Below are 17,906 nucleotides of genomic sequence, written 5' to 3' on the forward strand. Positions count from 1 at the left end.
TAGTAGTTATATTCTTGTATATAGGGGCAGTATTATAGTAGTTATATTCTTGTATATAGGGGGCAGTATTATAGCATTTATATGCTTGTATATAGGAGCAGTATTATAGTAGTTATATTCTTGTACATAGAGGCAGTATTATAGTAGTTATATTCTTGTACATAGAGGCAGTATTATAGTAGTTATATTCCTGTACATAGAGGGACAGTATTATAGTAGTTATATTCTTGTATATAGGGGAAGTATTATAGTAGTTATATTCTTGTACATAGGGGCAGTATTATAGTAGTTATATTCTTGTATATAGGGGCAGTATTATAGTAGTTATATTCTTGTATATAGGGGAAGTATTATAGTAGTTATATTCTTGTATATAGGGGCAGTATTATAGTAGTTATATTCTTGTATATAGGGGAAGTATTATAGTAGTTATATTCTTGTATATAGGGGCAGTATTATAGTAGTTATATTCTTGTATATAGGGGCAGTATTATAGTAGTTATATTCTTGTATATAGGGGGCAGTATTATAGTAGTTATATTCTTGTACATAGGGGCAGTATTATAGTAGTTATATTCTTGTACATAGGGGCAGTATTATAGTAGTTATATTCCTGTACATAGGGGCAGTATTATAGTAGTTATATTCCTGTACATAGGGGCAGTATTATAGTAGTTATATTCTTGTACATAGGGGCAGTATTATAGTAGTTATATTCCTGTACATAGGGGCAGTATTATAGTAGTTATATTCTTGTACATAGGGGCAGTATTATAGTAGTTATATTCTTGTACATAGGGGCAGTATTATAGTAGTTATATTCTTGTACATAGGGGCAGTATTATAGTAGTTATATTCTTGTACATAGGGGCAGTATTATAGTAGTTATATTCTTGTATATAGCAGCAGTATTATAGCAGTTATATTCCTGTACATAGGAGCAGTATTATAGTAGTTATATTCTTGTACATAGGGGGCAGTATTATAGTAGTTATATTCTTGTACATAGGGGCAGTATTATAGTAGTTATATTCTTGTATATAGGGGCAGTATTATAGTAGTTATATTCTTGTACATAGGGGGCAGTATTATAGTAGTTATATTCTTGTATATAGCAGCAGTATTATAGTAGTTATATTCTTGTACATAGGGGGCAGTATTATAGTAGTTATATTCCTGTACATAGGGGCAGTATTATAGTAGTTATATTCTTGTACATAGGAGCAGTATTATAGTAGTTATATTCTTGTACATAGGGGGCAGTATTATAGTAGTTATATTCCTGTACATAGGGGCAGTATTATAGTAGTTATATTCTTGTATATAGGAGCAGTATTATAGTAGTTATATTCTTGTACATAGGAGCAGTATTATAGTAGTTATATTCTTGTACATAGGGGCAGTATTGTAGTAGTTATATTCTTGTATATAGGGGGCAGTATTATAGTAGTTATATTCTTGTATATAGGGGGCAGTATTATAGTAGTTATATTCTTGTACATAGGGGGCAGTATTATAGTAGTTCTATTCCTGTACATAGGGGGCAGTATTATAGTAGTTATATTCTTGTATATAGGAGCAGTATTATAGTAGTTATATTCTTGTACATAGGAGCAGTATTATAGTAGTTATATTCTTGTACATAGGGGCAGTATTGTAGTAGTTATATTCTTGTACATAGGGGCAGTATTGTAGTAGTTATATTCTTGTATATAGGGGGCAGTATTATAGTAGTTATATTCTTGTACATAGGGGGCAGTATTATAGTAGTTATATTCTTGTATATAGGGGCAGTATTATAGTAGTTATATTCTTGTACATAGGGGGCAGTATTATAGTAGTTATATTCCTGTATATAGGGGCAATTTTTATTAGAAAAAACAAACATAAATACATGAATAAGAAACAAAAACTCACATTAATACAGGCCACAAATCACTGAGGTTACACAGACACCGGCACTAAATATTCAGATCAAATACAGAAATAAATAACGAGTCCACACCTGTGCGGGGAATGAAGCATCAATGACACTCAGCAATCACCATACAATGTATAGAAGGAGCAGAGTGATACTCATCATCCCGAGTCAGGGACATTCTGTCCACCACCGGTGTCCATGGCAGACTCCACCTGAGGGTCTACAGAGAGGGGCCTCTGCTTTGGCGGGGGATGTTCTTCCTCTATGTCCCTGTCACATTCAAGTGTCCCCAATTCCCTCTCAAAATCATCATCATGGGACAAAGCCCCATACTTGTTGGACACGACCATCGCACCCACAGAGCTCTGGACCTTCTTACTCGCCCTGTCACGTGCAGCCTCAGGTCTACGGGAGGACGCGTCCTTCTTCTTCCTTTTATTCTGACTAATGGTCCAGTCATCAGACACAGATGCTGAAGGGGGGGCCACCTGAGACTGCCGGACCTGAGGGACGACCTCCATGTTCCCCCTCCTCACCCTCCTGCTCTGGTACTGGTATTAGCTGAGCGGACACCCGGGGGATATCGGAGTTGGGCAGTACCTCTCCTGATGGTAAAACCTCCTCCTGGGCCTCTGCCACCACCTCCTGAGCCTCCGCCACCACCTCCTGGGCCTCTGCCACCAACTCCTGAGCCTCCGCCACCTCCTCCTGAGCCTCTGCCACCACCTCCTGAGCCTCCACCTCCTGAGCCTCTGCCACCACCTCCTGAGCCTCTGCCAACACCTCCTGAGCCTCTGCCACCTCCTCCTGAGCCTCTGCCAACACCTCCTGAGCCTCTGCCAACACCTCCTGAGCCTCCGCCACCTCCTCCTGAGCCTCCGCCACCTCCTCCTGAGCCTCCGCCACCACCTCCTGAGCCTCCGCCACCACCTCCTGAGCCTCCGCCACCTCCTCCTGAGCCTCTGCCACCACCTCCTGAGCCTCTGCCACCACCTCCTGAGCCTCCGCCACCTCCTCCTGAGCCTCCGCCACCACCTCCTGAGCCTCCGCCACCACCTCCTGAGCCTCTGCCAACACCTCCTGAGCCTCCGCCACCTCCTCCTGAGCCTCCGCCACCTCCTCCTGAGCCTCCGCCACCTCCTCCTGAGCCTCCGCCACCTCCTCCTGAGCCTCCGCCACCACCTCCTGAGCCTCCGCCACCACCTCCGGAGCCTCTGCCACCACCTCCTGAGCCTCTGCCCCTGCCATCACATCCTCATCAGGGAACTCTCTGCAGATGTTGTGCCAGGCGTCTGGACAGTCCCTGTGAGGATGGCCCATCTTACCACAGAGGTTGCACCTGACGTCCCGGCAGTCTGCAGCGACATGACCGATGTCCCCACACAGGCTGCACTTCACCACGGTACAGGCATTGGCCAGATGACCAGTGTTACCACATTTGAAGCACTTTCGGGGCTGCCCGGGGTAGTAACATCTCCCCTTCTCCCTCCCAATGAAGAAGGAGTTGGGCAGGTGGGCAGTGATGTTATTATATTGCCTCAGCTTCACCTGTACCTTCCACCCCATAGTCCAGATACCGTCCTCATCTCTGACCTTGGTGAGTCCAGAGACGAGGTCACAATGCCTCCGGAGCCACACCTCGATGTCCTGTGGGGGAACGGCCTCATTCCAGAAGGTGACATTCACTGTGACAGTATCTGGCCTGGAAATAGGGACCAACAAAAACTCATTCCAGCCCTCAGTGTCCCTGAACTTGGGGTAATCGGCCCAGAACCTGTCCAGGGCAGACATGAGCTTAAAGCTGACGTCATAGCCCTGCCCGTCCTGCAGATTAGAGACCGCCAGGATCTCACGCGGCACAAACCCCATCTGGCGGCACAGCAGCTCCCTCACCACAAACCTGCGCTGCGGCAGATCCTCCTTGGGACCTATGTACTTAAAACGCACAACATTAATACGCTTGAAAGTCTGGCCGGTATACTGGGCGCCGGAGGTGAAGGATGGGGCGCCGCGGCTCCAGGCATTCCTGGGGGGCACCTGCCGGGACACCCTGGGCTGACGGACAGGACGAGGGTCTGTAGCAGGGGGGGCTGGCACACCTTGCGGGTTAGATAGCAAAGGGGGAAAATCACATATGTCATGCACATCAACATGAGCAGCATCATCATCATCACATTGTGCAATGTCCATCACAGACTGTGAATCCCCTCCAGCCCCCGACCCCACAGGCACAACAACACCATCCCCAGGCTGTGCACCGGCCTCCGCAGCACAGACAATCACACATGGAAGGCCCTGCTCCTGTGCGGGGCACTCTGGGACTTGTAGTGCCTCCACTGTCTGAGGTGTAAGCTCCTGTAGCTGCAGTTGTGTCCCATCCAGAAAACAGAATCTGGCCGCCTGTATCACCGGTCGCGTCTGCTGCTGGGGGGTCTCGTCCCGAGCGGCCTCTGACTGCACAGCAGGGGTCTCCACAGCACAGTCCTGCCTATGGGAGGCCAAACATTCCTGGGTCATATAGGTCTCCTTCAGGGGCCCCACACTCTCCAGCACAGTGTCCATGTCCTGCACCAGGGGCCCCATACTCTCCAGCACAGAGTCCATGTCCTGCACCAGGGGCCCCATACTCTCCAGCACAGAGTCCATGTCCTGCACCAGGGGCCCCATACTCTCCAGCACAGTGTCCATGTCCTGCACCAGGGCCCCCATACTCTCCAGCACAGAGTCCATGTCCTGCACCAGGGGCCCCATACTCTCCAGCACAGTGTCCATGTCCTGCACCAGGGCCCCCATACTCTCCAGCACAGAGTCCATGCCCTGCACCAGGGGCCCCATACTCTCCAGCACAGTGTCCATGTCCTGCACCAGAGGCCCCATACTCTCCAGCACAGTGTCCATGTCCTGCACCAGGGGCCCCACACTCTCCAGCACAGTGTCCATGTCCTGCACCAGGGGCCCCATACTCTCCAGCACAGAGTCCATGTCCTGCACCAGGGGCCCCATACTCTCCAGCACAGAGTCCATGTCCTGCACCAGAGGCCCCATACTCTCCAGCACAGAGTCCATGTCCTGCACCAGGGGCCCCATACTCTCCAGCACAGTGTCCATGTCCTGCACCAGAGGCCCCATACTCTCCAGCACAGTGTCCATGTCCTGCACCAGGGGCCCCACACTCTCCAGCACAGTGTCCATGTCCTGCACCAGGGGCCCCATACTCTCCAGCACAGAGTCCATGTCCTGCACCACACTCTCCAGCACAGAGTCCATGTCCTGCACCACACTCTCCAGCACAGAGTCCATGTCCTGCACCACACTCGCCAGCTCCAAACCCTTCTTGTTCAGTCTCTGGTCACACAGAGGTCAGGGCAGGATCTAAAGTGGCCTTCAGATTATAGAGACAGTCTATCTCCGCCTGCAGCATGCCTTTCATCGACTGTAACTCACCCAGTCTTCTGACTAGTCCAGGCATCTCATCCGCTAGCTGCGGCTCGGGCGCACGCCCCGTCTCCACAGCTTCAGGCTTGGCCACAGGTGCAGGGACCTTGAATACAGGCTTGTCAGAGGCCTCCACCACAGATGTCTGCATGGTGGTCTTGCTGGACCCAGGCACTGGGACTTGCTTACCACTGGCACCGGACTGCGACCTGGTGCGGCCTGAGCTCGCCATGCCGGACACCACATGCTGCTGCCGGAGATTTTCTTGCAGGGTCTGCTTCTCCAAAGATGTCCTCTGTCTGCGGCCGGAGAGCTGAGCTGCACAGCTGACGGTGATGGAGGCTGAGCTCCTGGCTGGAGCTGTGCACTGACCGGGGCTTCTCTGCAGGAATCACAACACTTAACACTTTGCTGCATTTCTTTAGGGACATATTCCGGCTTCTTTGCTGCACTTGGAGTTGGTTTTCCTCCCAAAACATTACACACCGATTCCTTACTTTCTCCTTTCCTGCTGGAGCTTTGTGCTATAGTCACAGGTCTCACAGCGACTCTGGGGGTGGTATTCCCAATGGAAGAGGCCTGGGAGCCGTGTCCCAGTGTAGGCCGGGAAGCCTGGGCCTTGCCTGGGGAGCTTCCCCGCCCAGGGGGGCCCCGCCCTGGGCTTGCTCCAGACATCAGGAGAACTGCTCACACACAACCTCACAGCTTGGGGGCAGTATTATAGTAGTTATATTCTTGTATATAGGGGCAGTATTATAGTAGTTATATTCTTGTACATAGGGGGCAGTATTATAGTAGTTATATTCTTGTACATAGGGGGCAGTATTATAGTAGTTATATTCTTGTACATAGGGGCAGTATTATAGTAGTTATATTCTTGTACATAGGGGCAGTATTATAGCAGTTATATTCTTGTACATAGGGGCAGTATTATAGTAGTTATATTCTTGTATATAGGGGCAGTATTATAGTAGTTATATTCTTGTACATAGGGGCAGTATTATAGTAGTTATATTCTTGTACATAGGGGCAGTATTATAGTAGTTATATTCTTGTACATAGGGGCAGTATTATAGTAGTTATATTCTTGTACATAGGGGCAGTATTCTAGTAGTTATATTCTTGTACATAGGGGCAGTATTCTAGTAGTTATATTCTTGTACATAGGGGCAGTATTATAGTAGTTATATTCTTGTACATAGGGGCAGTATTCTAGTAGTTATATTCTTGTACATAGGGGCAGTATTATAGTAGTTATATTCTTGTACATAGGGGCAGTATTATAGTAGATATATTCTTGTACATAGGGGCAGTATTATAGTAGTTATATTCTTGTACATAGGGGCAGTATTATAGTAGTTATATTCTTGTACATAGGGGCAGTATTATAGTAGTTATATTCTTGTACATAGGGGCAGTATTATAGTAGATATATTCTTGTACATAGGGGCAGTATTATAGTAGTTATATTCTTGTACATAGGGGCAGTATTATAGTAGTTATATTCTTGTACATAGGGGCAGTATTATAGTAGTTATATTCTTGTACATAGGGGCAGTATTATAGCAGTTATATTCCTGTATATAGGGGCAGTATTATAGTAGTTATATTCTTGTACATAGGGGCAGTATTATAGTAGTTATATTCTTGTACATAGGGGCAGTATTATAGTAGTTATATTCTTGTACATAGGGGCAGTATTATAGTAGTTATATTCTTGTACATAGGGGCAGTATTATAGTAGTTATATTCTTGTATATAGGGGCAGTATTATAGTAGTTATATTCTTGTACATAGGGGCAGTATTATAGTAGTTATATTCTTGTATATAGGGGCAGTATTATAGTAGCTATATTCTTGTACATAGGGGACAGTATTATAGTAGTTATATTCTTGTACATAGGGGCAGTATTATAGTAGATATATTCTTGTACATGGGGGCAGTATTATAGTAGTTATATTCTTGTACATGGGGGCAGTATTATAGTAGTTATATTCTTGTACATAGGGGCAGTATTATAGTAGTTATATTCTTGTATATAGGGGGCAGTATTATAGTAGTTATATTCTTGTATATAGGAGCAGTATTATAGTAGTTATATTCTTGTACATAGGAGCAGTATTATAGTAGTTATATTCTTGTACATAGGAGCAGTATTATAGTAGTTATATTCTTGTACATAGGGGGCAGTATTATAGTAGTTATATTCTTGTACATAGGGGCAGTATTATAGTAGTTATATTCTTGTATATAGGGGGCAGTATTATAGTAGTTATATTCTTGTACATAGGGGCAGTATTATAGTAGTTATATTCTTGTACATAGGAGCAGTATTATAGTAGTTATATTCTTGTATACAGGGGCAGTATTATAGTAGTTATATTCTTGTACATAGGGGCAGTATTATAGTAGTTATATTCTTGTATATAGGGGGCAGTATTATAGTAGTTATATTCTTGTATATAGGAGCAGTATTATAGTAGTTATATCCTTGTACATAGGAGCAGTATTATAGTAGTTATATTCTTGTACATATGGAGCAGTATTATAGTAGTTATATTCTTGTATATAGGGGCAGTATTATAGTAGTTATATTCTTGTACATAGGGGCAGTATTATAGTAGTTATATTCTTGTATATAGGGGGCAGTATTATAGTAGTTATATTCTTGTATATAGGGGGCAGTATTATAGTAGTTATATTCTTGTACATAGGGGCAGTATTATAGTAGTTATATTCTTGTATATAGGGGGCAGTATTATAGTAGTTATATTCTTGTATATAGGGGCAGTAATATTAGTTATATTCCTGTATACAGGGGCAGGTTAACCTATACTAGCCCTAAGGCTGGGGCTCCTGCACTCACACTCACACCCGGAGGTAGGGAGGTCCGGGCCCCCATCCTGGCTCTATCTCCTGTCCTCGTCCCTGATGGTAAGACACACCTCCACAAGAGGGAAAGGGGCAAGAGCAGAAGTGAACATACCCACTTATAAATAAAGACTAAAGGGTAAAAACAACAACTCGTACACACAAAAGGAGCCACTAAAAGTGCACAAGGGGAAACAACATAAAAGGGGGAAGTAAACAGACTACAGGGTAACTTCCATACCGTGACCAGCAGCACATCACAAACTGCTGCAGCCAAAAAGCAGAACCAGCTCCTTCCACCTCCAGGCCAAGCTCCCGAATGACTGAAAGTAACCAGCGCCCTCTGCTGGAAGCACAGGCAATGTAAAGGACCTGGGTGTCGTCTAAACCGGAAACACCTGACCAGGAGTCAGGAGCTGCTGGAAGGTGAACTGACATTAACCCTCTCCTCCCCAAAGGAAAGGGAATTCATAGTCCGCAGAGTCCCACAAGATAAAGTGACTCTGACCCAGAATCTGTCACTAAACTCTGCAACAGAGGCCAGACCGTGCCATACTGTGATTATATTGTGCCGATATCCACTTTACTTTATTTTCACTGTCTCCTTGTCTTTCGTCCTCAGGAGGGAGCGGTTGTCGCACTCTTTAAAATCTGCCGACAAGATGACTTTAAGTGCTTGTACCCGTCTGCTCTGAGGACGCTGGCCTCCGTCTGTTCCGTGGAGGAGGGGATCCATGAGCTGGAGGAGGTAGGCGTCTTGTGGCGGAGGGGATCCATGAGCTGGAGGAGGTTGGCGTCTTGTGGCGGAGGGGATCCATGAGCTGGAGGAGGTAGGCGTCTTGTGGCGGAGGGGATCCATGAGCTGGAGGAGGTAGGCGTCTTGTGGCGGAGGGGATCCATGAGCTGGAGGAGGTAGGCGTCTTGTGGCGGAGGGGATCCATGAGCTGGAGGAGGTAGGCGTCTTGTGGCGGAGGGGATCCATGAGCTGGAGGAGGTAGGCGTCTTGTGGCGGAGGGGATCCATGATCTGGAGGAGGTAGGCGTCTTGTGGCGGAGGGGATCCATGATCTGGAGGAGGTAGGCGTCTTGTGGCGGAGGGGATCCATGATCTGGAGCAGGTAGGCGTCTTGTGGCGGAGGGGATCCATGAGCTGGAGGAGGTAGGCGTCTTGTGGCGGAGGGGATCCATGAGCTGGAGGAGGTAGGCGTCTTGTGGCGGAGGGGATCCATGAGCTGGAGGAGGTAGGCGTCTTGTGGCGGAGGGGATCCATGAGCTGGAGGAGGTAGGCGTCTTGTGGCGGAGGGGATCCATGAGCTGGAGGAGGTAGGCGTCTTGTGGCGGAGGGGATCCATGAGCTGGAGGAGGTAGGCGTCTTGTGGCGGAGGGGTCTCTGTGTGACGTCTGTATGTGGAGGTTATGAAATCCTCTGTAGTTGTATGGGTGATGGAGCGCCCCTCGGTGGCCACTGATCGGGAGTGTCTCTGTCTTATATGATGTTTCCGGCCGATGGAGCTCCTGGCTGAGACGCTGCGTGGTTTATAGCAGCTCGGAGCACAATATGGAGGGTCTAAATCAACCGAAAAATATCCCCAGCGCTAATCTACGCTTCTAGTTCATTTTTTAACACCGGGAGGGTCTTCTGCATTTTGCCTTTTCCCCCTTAATGATGGACAGTGTGATTTGTGGACAATCGCACCTGCCATGTCCCCATAGACGGTGGAACCTGCGTCCTCCTGGAGGTAACAACATTAAAAAAGATGAGAAAAGACCATAATCCCCCCCTCCTCCGTGCCCCCCCCCCCGAAGGGGATGTGCCATCCTCCCCCCTCCGTGTCCCCCTTCCAGGTCCTGCCCCCCCCCCCTGCAGGGGATGTGCCATCCTCCCCCTCAGTGTCCCCCCTTACAGGTCTTGCCCCCCCCCGCAGGGGATGTGCCACCCTCCCCCCCTCCGTGTCCCCCCTTCCAGGTCTTGCCCCCCCCCCTGCAGGGGATGTGCCATCCTCCCCCCTCCGTGTCCCCCCCTCCAGGTCTTGCCCCCCCCCCTACAGGGGATGTGCCATCCTCCCCCCTCCGTGTCCCCCCTTCCAGGTCTTGCCCCCCCCCCCCCCCCGCAGGGGATGTGCCATCCTCCCCCCTCCGTGTCCCCCCTTCCAGGTCTTGCCCCCCCCCCTGCAGGGGATGTGCCATCCTCCCCCCTCCGTGTCCCCCCCTCCAGGTCTTGCCCCCCCCCCCTACAGGGGATGTGCCATCCTCCCCCCTCCGTGTCCCCCCTTCCAGGTCTTGCCCCCCCCGCAGGGGATGTGCCATCCTCCCCCCTCCATTTTCCCCCCTTCCAGGTCCTGCCCCCCTCCCACTCAGGGTCCTGCTCGCCCCACTGTCTCCGGGGGGACTCGGACGTGTGGTGGTGTATACTGGCAGCGGCTGGCCCCGCAGTGTTTGATGGTTTCCCGTCTCTGCACTTGCCTCACTGTTGTGTACTATAACCCCCGTCGTTCCTTCCTGTACCGCGTCCTGCGGGTGTTACTGCACCCGCCTCTCCCTCATCTCCCGCCTGTAGATGATGAATCTTTCAGCTTTCAGGATTTCTCTCCCGTTGCAGGTTTCTAAGTAAAGATCATGGCGCGACCGGAGCGCAATAATCAAATAACGGCCAATGGAAGGATTCGGAGCCTGTAAAGGTCACTGTGGGGTCCGCAGAGCGCGGCCTCAGATCCACGCGCTTCATATCCATCGCTCGGGACTCCCACACATCTCATATCTCCCCTGAACATCACCAGCCAGAGAGAAGCCGAAACACGGGGAAGATAATCCGAAATATCACACCCGACGATAACAAGAGAAAGCCACAAACCGGAGGCTGCGATACAAGCAGCGCGGAGGAGAGGCTGCAGATATAGGAGTCCGGAGGCCGCAGATATATCAATCCGGAGGCTGCGATACAAGCAGCGCGGAGGAGAGGCTACAGATATATGAATCCGGAGGCTGCGAAACAAGCAGCGCGGAGGAGAGGCTGCAGATATATGAATCCGGAGGCTGCGAAACAAGCAGCGCGGAGGAGAGGCTGCAGATACGAGTCCGGAGGCCGCAGATATATCAATCCGGAGGCTGCGATACAAGCAGCGCTGATCAGAGGCCGCAGATACGAGTCTGGAGGCCGCAGATATATCAATCCGGAGGCTGCAATACAAGCAGTGCGGAGCAGAGGCCGCAGATACGAGTCTGGAGGCCGCAGATATATCAATCCGGAGGCTGCGATACAAGCAGCGCGGAGGAGAGGCTGCAGATATAGGAGTCCGGAGGCCGCAGATATATCAATCCGGAGGCTGCGATACAAGCAGCGCGGAGGAGAGGCTGCAGATATATGAATCCGGAGGCTGCGAAACAAGCAGCGCGGAGGAGAGGCTGCAGATACGAGTCCGGAGGCCGCAGATATATCAATCCGGAGGCTGCGATACAAGCAGCGCTGATCAGAGGCCGCAGATACGAGTCTGGAGGCCGCAGATATATCAATCCGGAGGCTGCGATACAAGCAGTGCAGAGCAGAGGCCGCAGATACGAGTCTGGAGGCCGCAGATATATCAATCCGGAGGCTGCGATACAAGCAGCGCGGAGGAGAGGCTGCAGATATAGGAGTCCGGAGGCCGCAGATATATCAATCCGGAGGCTGCGATACAAGCAGCGCGGAGGAGAGGCTGCAGATATATCAATCCGGAGGCCGAGATACAATCAGCGCGGAGCAGAGGCCGCAGATATGAGTCCGGAGGCTGCGATACAATCAGCGCGGAGTAGAGGCCGCAAATATGAGTCCGGAGGCCGCAGATATATGAATCCAGAGGCTGAGATACAAGCAGCACGGAGCAGAGGCCGCAGATATATGAATCCGAAGGCTGAGATACAATCCGCGCGGAGCAGAGGCCGCAGATATGAGTCTGGAGGCTGCGATACAATCAGCGCGGAGTAGAGGCCGCAAATATGAGTCCGGAGGCCGCAGATATATGAATCCAGAGGCTGAGATACAAGCAGCACGGAGCAGAGGCCGCAGATATATGAATCCGGAGGCTGAGATACAATCCGCGCGGAGCAGAGGCCGCAGATATGAGTCTGGAGGCTGAGATACAATCAGTGCGGAGCAGAGGCCGCAGATATAGGAGTCCGGAGGCTGCGATACAAGCAGCGCGGAGCAGAGGCCGCGGATATATGAATCCGGAGGCTGAGATACAAGCAGCGCGGAGCAGAGGCCGCAGATATAGGAGTCCGGAGGCTGCAATACAAGCAGCGCGGAGCAGAGGCCGCAGATATAGGAGCCGATTGACACAGACCCCAGAGCTGAACTCCTGCCACCCGACACAGACTGAACATTCACTTATCGGGCGGCTCCTCTCTTCACTGCGCAGTAACTCCTCCCCCGAGGAGCCGATGAGGCACAGGCCAGACATGACTTATCGGGCAGCTCCTCTCTTCACTGCGCAGTAACTCCTCCCCCGAGGAGCCGATGAGGCACAGGCCAGACATGACTTATCGGGCGGCTCCTCTCTTCACTGCGCAGTAACTCCTCCCCCGAGGAGCCGATGAGGCACAGGCCAGACATGACTTATCGGGCGGCTCCTCTCCTCTGCTCGCAGTGTGAAATATCTTCAGATGAGACGTCGCCATGGTCCCTAATAATAAGAAAAACTCCAAAAAGGAGGAGTCGTAGCAAGTAAACATGAGGTGTCCATCCCGTGCTCAGATATATCAGCTCACCAGACAGTATCACACAGGAGAGGATTAGATACACAGCTCAGCAGACAGTATCACACAGGAGAGGATTAGATACACAGCTCAGCAGACAGTAACACACAGGAGAGGATTAGATACACAGCTCAGCAGACAGTATCACACAGGAGAGGATTAGATACACAGCTCAGCAGACAGTATCACACAGGAGAGGATTAGATACACAGCTCAGCAGACAGTATCACACAGGAGAGGATTAGATACACAGCTCAGCAGACAGTATCACATAGGAGAGGATTAGATACACAGCTCAGCAGACAGTATCACACAGGAGAGGATTAGATACACAGCTCAGCAGACAGTATCACACAGGAGAGGATTAGATACACGGCTCAGCAGACAGTATCACACAGGAGAGGATTAGATACACAGCTCAGCAGACAGTATCACACAGGAGAGGATTAGATACACAGCTGTGCAGACAGAATCACACAGGAGAGGATTAGATACACAGCTCAGCAGACAGTATCACACAGGAGAGGATTAGATACACAGCTCAGCAGACAGTATCACACAGGAGAGGATTAGATACACAGCTCAGCAGACAGTATCACACAGGAGAGGATTAGATACACAGCTCAGCAGACAGTATCACACAGGAGAGGATTAGATACACAGCTCAGCAGACAGTATCACACAGGAGAGGATTAGATACACAGCTCAGCAGACAGTATCACACAGGAGAGGATTAGATACACGGCTCAGCAGACAGTATCACACAGGAGAGGATTAGATACACAGCTCAGCAGACAGTATCACACAGGAGAGGATTAGATACACAGCTGTGCAGACAGAATCACACAGGAGAGGATTAGATACAGAGCTCATCAGACAGTATCACACTGGAGAGGATTAGATACACAGCTGTGCAGACAGAATCACACAGGAGAGGATTAGATACACAGCTCAGCAGACAGTATCACACAGGAGAAGATTAGATACACGGCTCAGTAGACTGTATCACACAGGATAGGATTAGATACACAGCTCATCAGACAGTATCACACAGGATAGGATTAGATACACAGCTCAGCAGACAGTATCACACAGGAAAGGATTAGATACACAGCTCATCAGACAGTATCACACAGGAGAGGATTAGATACACAGCTCAGCAGACAGTATCACACGAGAGGATTAGATACACAGCTCAGCAGACAGTATCACACAGGAGAGGATTAGATACACAGCTGTGCAGACAGAATCACACAGGAGAGGATTAGATACAGAGCTCATCAGACAGTATCACACTGGAGAGGATTAGATACACAGCTGTGCAGACAGAATCACACAGGAGAGGATTAGATACACAGCTTAGCAGACAGTATCACACGAGAGGATTAGATACACAGCTCAGCAGACAGTATCACACAGGAGAGGATTATATACACAGCTCAGCAGACAGTATCACACAGGATAGGATTAGATACACAGCTCAGCAGACAGTATCACACAGGAGAGGATTAGATACACAGCTCATCAGACAGTATCACACAGGAGAGGATTAGATACACAGCTCAGCAGGCAGTACCACACAGGAGAGGATTAGATACACGGCTCAGCAGACAGTATAACACAGGAGAGGATTAGATACACAGCTCAGCAGACAGTACCACACAGGAGAGGATTAGATACACAGCTCAGTAGACAGTATCACACAGGAGAGGATTAGATACACAGCTCAGCAGACAGTATCACACAGGAGAGGATTAGATACACAGCTCAGCAGACAGTATCACACAGGAGAGGATTAGATACACAGCTCAGCAGACAGTATCACACAGGAGAGGATTAGATACACGGCTCACCAGACAGTATCACACAGGAGAGGATTAGATACACGGCTCACCAGACAGTATCACACAGGAGAGGATTAGATACACAGCTCAGCAGACAGTATCACACAGGAGAGGATTAGATACACAGCTCAGCAGACAGTATCACACAGGATAGGATTAGATACACAGCTCAGCAGACAGTATCACACAGGAGAGGATTAGATACACAGCTCATCAGACAGTATCACACAGGAGAGGATTAGATACACAGCTCAGCAGACAGTATCACACAGGAGAGGATTAGATACACAGCTCAGCAGACAGTATCACACAGGAGAGGATTAGATACACAGCTCAGCAGACAGTATCACACAGGAGAGGATTAGATACACGGCTCACCAGACAGTATCACACAGGAGAGGATTAGATACACGGCTCACCAGACAGTATCACACAGGAGAGGATTAGATACACGGCTCACCAGACAGTATCACACAGGAGAGGATTAGATACACAGCTCACCAGACAGTATCACACAGGAGAGGATTAGATACACGGCTCACCAGACAGTATCACACAGGAGAGGATTAGATACACGGCTCAGCAGACAGTATCACACAGGAGAGGATTAGATACACGGCTCAGCAGACAGTATCACACAGGATAGGATTAGATACACGGCTCAGCAGACAGTATCACACAGGAGAGGATTAGATACACAGCTCAGCAGACAGTATCACACAGGAGAGGATTAGATACACAGCTCAGCAGACAGTATCACACAGGAGAGGATTAGATACACAGCTCAGCAGACAGTATCACACAGGATAAGATTAGATACACAGCTCAGCAGACAGTATCACACAGGAGAGGATTAGATACACAGCTCAGCAGACAGTATCACACAGGAGAGGATTAGATACACAGCTCAGCAGACAGTATCACACAGGAGAGGATTAGATACACAGCTCAGCAGACAGTATCACACAGGAGAGGATTAGATACACAGCTCAGCAGACAGTATCACACAGGAGAGGATTAGATACACGGCTCAGCAGACAGTATCACACAGGAGAGGATTAGATACACGGCTCAGCAGACAGTATCACACAGGAGAGGATTAGATACACGGCTCAGCAGACAGTATCACACAGGAGAGGATTAGATACACGGCTCAGCAGACAGTATCACACAGGAGAGGATTAGATACACGGTTCAGCAGACAGTATCACACAGGAGAGGATTAGATACACAGCTCAGCAGACAGTATCACACAGGATAGGATTAGATACACGGCTCAGCAGACAGTATCACACAGGAGAGGATTAGATACACAGCTCAGCAGACAGTATCACACAGGAGAGGATTAGATACACAGCTGTGCAGACAGAATCACACAGGAGAGGATTAGATACAGAGCTCATCAGACAGTATCACACTGGAGAGGATTAGATACACAGCTGTGCAGACAGAATCACACAGGAGAGGATTAGATACACAGCTCAGCAGACAGTATCACACAGGAGAAGATTAGATACACGGCTCAGTAGACTGTATCACACAGGATAGGATTAGATACACAGCTCATCAGACAGTATCACACAGGATAGGATTAGATACACAGCTCAGCAGACAGTATCACACAGGAAAGGATTAGATACACAGCTCATCAGACAGTATCACACAGGAGAGGATTAGATACACAGCTCAGCAGACAGTATCACACGAGAGGATTAGATACACAGCTCAGCAGACAGTATCACACAGGAGAGGATTAGATACACAGCTGTGCAGACAGAATCACACAGGAGAGGATTAGATACAGAGCTCATCAGACAGTATCACACTGGAGAGGATTAGATACACAGCTGTGCAGACAGAATCACACAGGAGAGGATTAGATACACAGCTTAGCAGACAGTATCACACGAGAGGATTAGATACACAGCTCAGCAGACAGTATCACACAGGAGAGGATTATATACACAGCTCAGCAGACAGTATCACACAGGATAGGATTAGATACACAGCTCAGCAGACAGTATCACACAGGAGAGGATTAGATACACAGCTCATCAGACAGTATCACACAGGAGAGGATTAGATACACAGCTCAGCAGGCAGTATCACACAGGAGAGGATTAGATACACAGCTCAGCAGACAGTATCACACAGGAGAGGATTAGATACACAGCTCAGCAGACAGTATCACACAGGAGAGGATTAGATACACGGCTCACCAGACAGTATCACACAGGAGAGGATTAGATACACGGCTCACCAGACAGTATCACACAGGAGAGGATTAGATACACAGCTCAGCAGACAGTATCACACAGGAGAGGATTAGATACACAGCTCAGCAGACAGTATCACACAGGATAGGATTAGATACACAGCTCAGCAGACAGTATCACACAGGAGAGGATTAGATACACAGCTCATCAGACAGTATCACACAGGAGAGGATTAGATACACAGCTCAGCAGACAGTATCACACAGGAGAGGATTAGATACACAGCTCAGCAGACAGTATCACACAGGAGAGGATTAGATACACAGCTCAGCAGACAGTATCACACAGGAGAGGATTAGATACACGGCTCAGCAGACAGTATCACACAGGATAGGATTAGATACACAGCTCAGCAGACAGTATCACACAGGAGACGATTAGATACACGGCTCAGCAGACAGTATCACACAGGAGAGGATTAGATACACGGCTCACCAGACAGTATCACACAGGAGAGGATTAGATACACGGCTCACCAGACAGTATCACACAGGAGAGGATTAGATACACAGCTCACCAGACAGTATCACACAGGAGAGGATTAGATACACGGCTCACCAGACAGTATCACACAGGAGAGGATTAGATACACGGCTCAGCAGACAGTATCACACAGGAGAGGATTAGATACACGGCTCAGCAGACAGTATCACACAGGATAGGATTAGATACACGGCTCAGCAGACAGTATCACACAGGAGAGGATTAGATACACAGCTCAGCAGACAGTATCACACAGGAGAGGATTAGATACACAGCTCAGCAGACAGTATCACACAGGAGAGGATTAGATACACAGCTCAGCAGACAGTATCACACAGGATAAGA

At 48.9% G+C, this 17,906-nt stretch overlaps 1 protein-coding gene across 2 annotated transcripts in view; it reads left to right on the forward strand.

Annotated features, from left to right (window-relative positions):
* Nucleotides 1-17,906, forward strand: part of LOC142255195 (protein inscuteable homolog) — a 298,604-nt gene that overhangs the window by 162,696 nt on the left and 118,002 nt on the right. For both annotated transcript variants that reach the window (XM_075326693.1, XM_075326694.1), the window contains exon 6: nucleotides 8,851-8,976. In XM_075326693.1, the coding sequence (XP_075182808.1) occupies nucleotides 8,851-8,976 (126 nt within the window). The remainder of the gene's footprint in view (nucleotides 1-8,850; nucleotides 8,977-17,906) is intronic.

Source organism: Anomaloglossus baeobatrachus, chromosome 10, assembly GCF_048569485.1.
Source record: "Anomaloglossus baeobatrachus isolate aAnoBae1 chromosome 10, aAnoBae1.hap1, whole genome shotgun sequence".
In the NCBI taxonomy this organism is placed as follows: Eukaryota; Metazoa; Chordata; class Amphibia; order Anura; family Aromobatidae; genus Anomaloglossus; species Anomaloglossus baeobatrachus.